The sequence below is a fragment of the Phaethon lepturus genome, unplaced genomic scaffold, assembly GCF_000687285.1.
Source record: "Phaethon lepturus isolate BGI_N335 unplaced genomic scaffold, ASM68728v1 scaffold6275, whole genome shotgun sequence".
Lineage (NCBI taxonomy): Eukaryota > Metazoa > Chordata > Aves > Phaethontiformes > Phaethontidae > Phaethon > Phaethon lepturus.
The window spans coordinates 40,179-46,082 of record NW_010541095.1 but is presented as its reverse complement, the minus strand read 5'-3'; the positions used below and the strand labels follow the sequence as shown (position 1 = coordinate 46,082).

Here is a 5,904-nt window from a genome sequence, read left to right as displayed (position 1 = left end):
GTGTTAGAGATTACTGCTGACAAGTAATCTCTTCCCTCTTCTGAATGAAGAATTACAGCCATTGCTAAAGATCAGAAAGTGAAATTAGATCCCCCAAAGTATGTGACAACTTCAATGAACCCTGATATCGAATTCTTTAAATATTGGGAATCTTCTTTTGAGCTTTTAGGTTTGAACTGTAGCACAGCTTTGGGACATCTGACTACACTCAGCAACTCTTTCTTACTGTAGAGCAAGACGTGACAGTAGTTGCAGAGAAAAAAAAAATCACGAAAAAAAATCACTGAACTGAGACTAGTCTCCCAGTTTTGTCATTTGTTGCAGTCTGTTTATAAATAGATAAATATTAATGCATCAGTTTTACTGCTATCGGGTGATTCATAACATTAAATATAAAAATATAAAGTTATATATAGGTGTATATAGAGGTGTAAATATAAATATAAATGTAAATGTATATTAAGGTAGTTGCTATCTCTTCCAGTGTGACCTACAAAGAACTGTTTTCATGACCTTTTTTTTTTTGTTTTTCTCTCCTTAGAGTGGACAAAATTACGACTTTTTGAAAAACTCAGAAATGTCCATGCAAGCTTTGGTATTTGTACAGTGCTTGTCCAGTAATATGTGTGCATAGTTGTATAGTTTTGCATATATTTGTTGTAATTGTGGGAACAAATTCAGCATGGGACCAGGATAATTTCAAGGAAGCAGAAAGAAAGAAAGTGCAAAAATGAAATTTCCTAGTTATTGCAAATGACAAAAATGACTGTCTGTCACAACCGTTATAAGCCAAATGGACTCCAGGTATTAGAATCACAGAAGCTCTCCGCGAACCTCTGTACTGTTGTAGGTCACATAAATTCTACTAAAAATACTACAATTAGCAAAGAGACATTTGTGATCGTGTTTAAAGAAAGACAAAGGAAATTGTCTAGACAATGAGTTTGTTAAATTGTAAGTTATACCGTGACGATGCATCAGTGATGAAGGAAATGTGGCGGCTCTAAAATGTGTGTGCTCCAGCTCCATGGCCTGGGGAAGGTTTCTAATATACCTGATTAAGACTATCTCCTTGTATTATTTTTAAACTTTTTTTATGGCAATACAATAACAAAAAAAAATCCATTGCATTTTCAGAACTATCTTTAACTTTGTTTCCAAATCTACAGAAGGGCCCGTTTTAATGACTTTAAATTCTTTTATTTTTAGCTTATATCCATTCTTACAAATTATCCTTGCTCATCAAGAACAGCTATTCAAACCAGTATACAACACACAGAACTTGCTGTATAATTTGATCTAACCTAAACCAGCGCTCCAGTTAGTCTTTCTAACGTGGTTTCTGTTCCTCAAGCAGTGACATCATGGCCCATCCATCCTTTTTTTGTTGTTGTTTTTAATAAAATGGTGCACACAGTGACCCTTGGTGCTGTGAAAAAGAAGCCAATTCCCACAAGTAATTTGTCATTAGGGCAAATAAAGTGCTGTGAATAAACACCTACGATGTAACATGGCAACATGTTATGAAAGAGCTGGGGAAAACGCACATGTCTGCTTCAAGGAAAAGCACATGGGTTTCCTCAGAGTGGGGTTTCATAAGCAAAAGAAAATGTATAATGTATAGATTGGGGAGTTTAAAAAAATCTGTTATTCAAAATGGTAAATATTTAGATTGAAACACTGACTTTTGGTATATGGAATTTTTATTATACATCAACTTAGTTTAATTTTTAACCCATCTTTTTATCTAACCATCTATACCCACTGTGCAAAAAGAGGAAGTTTTCAAGGCTTACTCTTTTTAAAACCTTCATGAAGTTTTAAAATTGACTGTTAAATGTGTCACAGATCCTCAAAAATCAGAATAAATAAAAGAAAAACAATTTTGAAAGTTTTGAAAACAAGTTGTGATACTAAAATTAGATATCTAAGTCTCTTACTGTTTGTTCTGAACTTTCAGTGTTTAAATGTAGGTGAGTTACGCATAAAAGTAAAACATTTTCCGTGTTTTTTTAACTATAAGGGACAGCACCTTGTGGAATCTATTGGAAGTGTTAATATTTGTATGCTTTGGGGATAATTTTTTATGGCAAGTTTCACATGTACAAGATTTCATTACCACAAATTCATAATAACAGTCAAGTCCTCCTCCCGTATTAAAAATAGAATGCTATGGCATTTTTCTTATGTGACTAATACGTTGTGACTAAGGTTGAGAAAAATGGTGCATCCTTCTTGATAACTAAATCCTACCTATCTGCTGGGGTAGCTCTCTAGCTTGTTTTTTTAGAATTATAGAATGCTTTAGGTTAGAAGGGACCTTTAAAGGCCATCTAGTCCAACCGCCCTGCCATGAGCAGGGGCATCTTCAACTAGAGCAGGTGGCTCAGAGCCCCGTCCAGCCTGACCTGGGATGTTTCCAGGGATGGGGCATCTACCACCTCTCTGGGCAACCTGGGCCAGGGTTTTTTTCCCTGTTTTTTTCCTGGACCAAGGAATTTCTTCCTTGTATATAGTCTTTTAAGCCCATGTCTGCTCCTGCCCCAGCTCTGCTACTCCATAACCAGCCTCTCTGAGGTTGCGTCTTCTGAAATTTAGACAAGGATTTAAAAAACCCTGATGATCTTTGTGGGAGTAGATACTGGCTCCAAATAAAACACCGGAACACTTGTTTTTTCTCCTGGTTATAGGCTTCTGGATCATGATGTGGAAGTCCTGCAAGCTCTTGATCTTTATAAAGGACCAAGATCTGGGCAGGTACAGGATGGAGAGATGGCTCTGTCTGGAATGTGGCAGAAAATAGGAATTAATGTGACTTTGGCAGAGGGAAAAAAGAATGGCTGGAGCAAAAATGTTCTGGAGAAAATGTAAACACAAAAAATGTGCTAACTAGACATTGTCTTTCTCCAGCATGCTTTTGGGAAATGCCCATCAACAGGTTTAGAATATTTCATATTGTTGTTAGTTTATTTTCGGGTCATTTATTTGAGTGTCATAAAGAACATTAGCTGGTGGTTAGGGACTACAATATTCATTATATCATTCCAATCATGTGGACAAGTTTATACTACATATGATTTACAATGGCCTTTCCGCAGTTAAAATTGTTAAATTCAGGTACAACACTTTATACATGGTTGTATTTAGTAAAATCCAAGCGCCTGAGCACAGAGATGCCTTCCGATCAAAGTCCAAAAAATTAATGCTTTTACACAAACACTGTGGGTTGCAGCAAGAGCTGTTTATGGCGCTCTGCCTACATCCTTTATCATGTCTCTGCTGTTGTTAGTAAAATATACAGAACTACTTTATGCCAAAACAATGGAAGTTAATGCAGATAACTTGTTCCAAAGTTAACCATCAAATAAATCTTCTTTTTTTAAACTGTTAAGTGAAATGGTGTTCTAAAACTTTAAAAAATTGTCAAGATGATGAATACTGTGTGTGTAATACAAGTAAATACCACAGAATTGATTGCACACACGTGTCTTGAATAAAGGATATTAAATAGTTTATTCCAGAGAGAGACTGGTGAAGTTTTAGCTAATATTATTAGAAATTCTGCAATGATGGATCAGATTTATAAGGGCTAAAAACTAAGAAAACCTCTTCAGAAATAGAAATGGTGCATTGAGTGGATCATTGGCCAGAAGATTGAAGACAGGCAGGGGGATACAGCCTGCCTAGGTAGTCTGACTTCTCACATGTCTAGCAATTCTTCTTAACGGCAATGATTTTTCAAAATGTCTTAGTTAAATTTGTTTTGGTAAATCTGTCCTCTCAATTCAGTCATAGACTTGGTGGTTCAGGGCAAATCCCTTAACCTGTTTCTCCTTCAGCTTTCCCCATGTGTAAATATATAAAAGTTTATCCTCATGGGGATGTGTCCATACTTTAGAGGAGCCACCACCAGCCAGTTTTAGGTCTATCATTCAGCCTCGACTGTCAAAACGCTGACTTAACGGTTAAGAGCATATATGTATGGGATTCAGCCACACTGAAATTATACTTTTATGCTCTGAGACTCAGAGAGTGGGTAAGTCGCTGAGATGGGAATGGTTTAACTTAGGCTCATTTGGGAACCTGTCTTGTTTATAACGTAGCTAATGGATTTGGATAAGGCTGTTGAATGTGATTGAACTTTTTCTGATTGTATCTACAGAGCAGCTCCAATGAGTGATGGCGAGCAGTGGCAAAAAAGTAGATCTCGTAGGTGATTTGGTCAGTGGCTTGAGAATGTAGATAAACGTGAAAATAATATGCCAAGGGACGGCAAGTGAAATCAAAGAATACACATTACATGGAGTAGTTACGCAGTATACTGACTAAGGAAAGGAGATTTAGGGGGTTGAAGAAAAATCCTCAAAGCAATTAGTCAAGAGTACAACTGCAGTGAAGCTCACATAAAGCGTGCATGTTCTTATTTTGGTAGCAATTTTGAAGAAAAGGGTCTTTTTACATTTAAGGTGCTCCATTACAGGCTAACGGGGATGATTCTGGTGTTTAGGAATATTTCTTTTGACAAAGAGGGAAGGGAGCGGTTTGTTCACAGCCCAAAAACGAGCTGTGACGGAGTAAAACTCTGAAGAACTGTGGAGGAGTTTGATAAAGTGGAGCAAGTGTTGGCTTTAGTAAGCAGTTCAATAAACAGGCTAGAGTGGGTAAACATTTGGAAATTAAAAGGAAACGGAAAATTTAAATGTCTGTACTTATCTGGGAGAACCATAATCATGCTGAAAGGCATGTAAGTAAATAATATCTGTGTAAATTAAGTTGAGGTACAGGTAGGCGTTTGGAATGAGGGTCCCATGGTGGCTCTGCACGTAGTCCTCTTCGTGTTAATTTAGAAGAGTCATGTTTGAATGACGGAGCTTCACTTGAGCGTTTCCTGGGTAAGGACTGTGATTTATTACTACTTCAAATCAAATGGTAAAACTAGATCTGAACAAAATGTTACACTTCATATGTTACAAAAATGAGTTCAGTGTCTTCAATACAACTGTACAAATGCATCCTGCCATTGGGAAGCATTTTAAGTCTGGTCTGAACATCAGATGGAAGATCCAGTGTTGTCTAATATTGTCTGTGGTACCTCAGGAAGGTCATGAGCAGCTCTGCCTCAGTTTCTCCATCTTGGTGTTTGTTACTCACACCTGTGGAAAAAACAAGGGGTGGTTGCTTTTATCCCGTGAATAGATGTACTACTCAATTCTTTTCTCCTAGGCGTGGGGCTGTTTTTCTAATTTGTGATTAATTTTTTTAGCTGGTCATTATAGAAATCAGGCACGGATAGCTGAATAAGAAGATCCGCTTCCATGTCACACATGTTTGGCCGGTGTTATCGGGAACAAACGGCCTTTCTGCATTAGCTTTTGTGTACTGGTGATGAAGCAACTCACTGGGCTCAGTCTAGATGTAGACAAGCCTCACACTAGATTGAACATTACCACGTTTGGCATTTGCTAGCAATCTTAGCCATATTCCTGGCAAAAACGCCAAGACTTTTCTGGCAGAATTGCCTTTTTACTTCCCAGAGATGTTTGCTTCATTTTATTTTAGCAGGCAAATAGTTTTGTTCTCCCTGTTGATGCTGGTGCTGCTGGTGGTGATGTGGTTCAGTGGAGACCTTTGGCTTCTCAGCCAGTGAACCGTAGGTTATTTTATTTCACAGGTATCATATTCACTAAAATTATATGTAAAGCGTGTCATTTACTGAATGCTGGTGGACTTGTTGCTTGGATGGATGTGAAATGTCAACCATGTTTTGTCTTCCCATTTGCTATTAATTAATTTAAAATTACCGGGTAAAACTGAAATCCAGCATAAACACAATACATATTTTTTTTTTTTCCCCCCCGAACAGGTTCATGCCAGAACATAAGCTTGCCCATTTGGAAAAGGTAA

The 5,904-nt window shown here is 37.4% G+C and overlaps 1 protein-coding gene across 1 annotated transcript in view; it reads left to right on the top strand.

Annotated features, from left to right (window-relative positions):
• Positions 1-2,690: 2,690 nt before the first annotated feature.
• Positions 2,691-5,904, top strand: part of LOC104621195 (glycosyltransferase-like domain-containing protein 1) — a gene marked incomplete at its 5' end in the record, with an annotated part of 40,484 nt that continues 37,270 nt past the window's right edge. The window contains 2 exons of the mRNA XM_010287621.1: positions 2,691-2,757; positions 5,864-5,904. The exon at positions 5,864-5,904 is cut by the window's right edge and continues 328 nt beyond it. Coding sequence (XP_010285923.1) covers positions 2,691-2,757; positions 5,864-5,904 — 108 coding nt within the window. The remainder of the gene's footprint in view (positions 2,758-5,863) is intronic.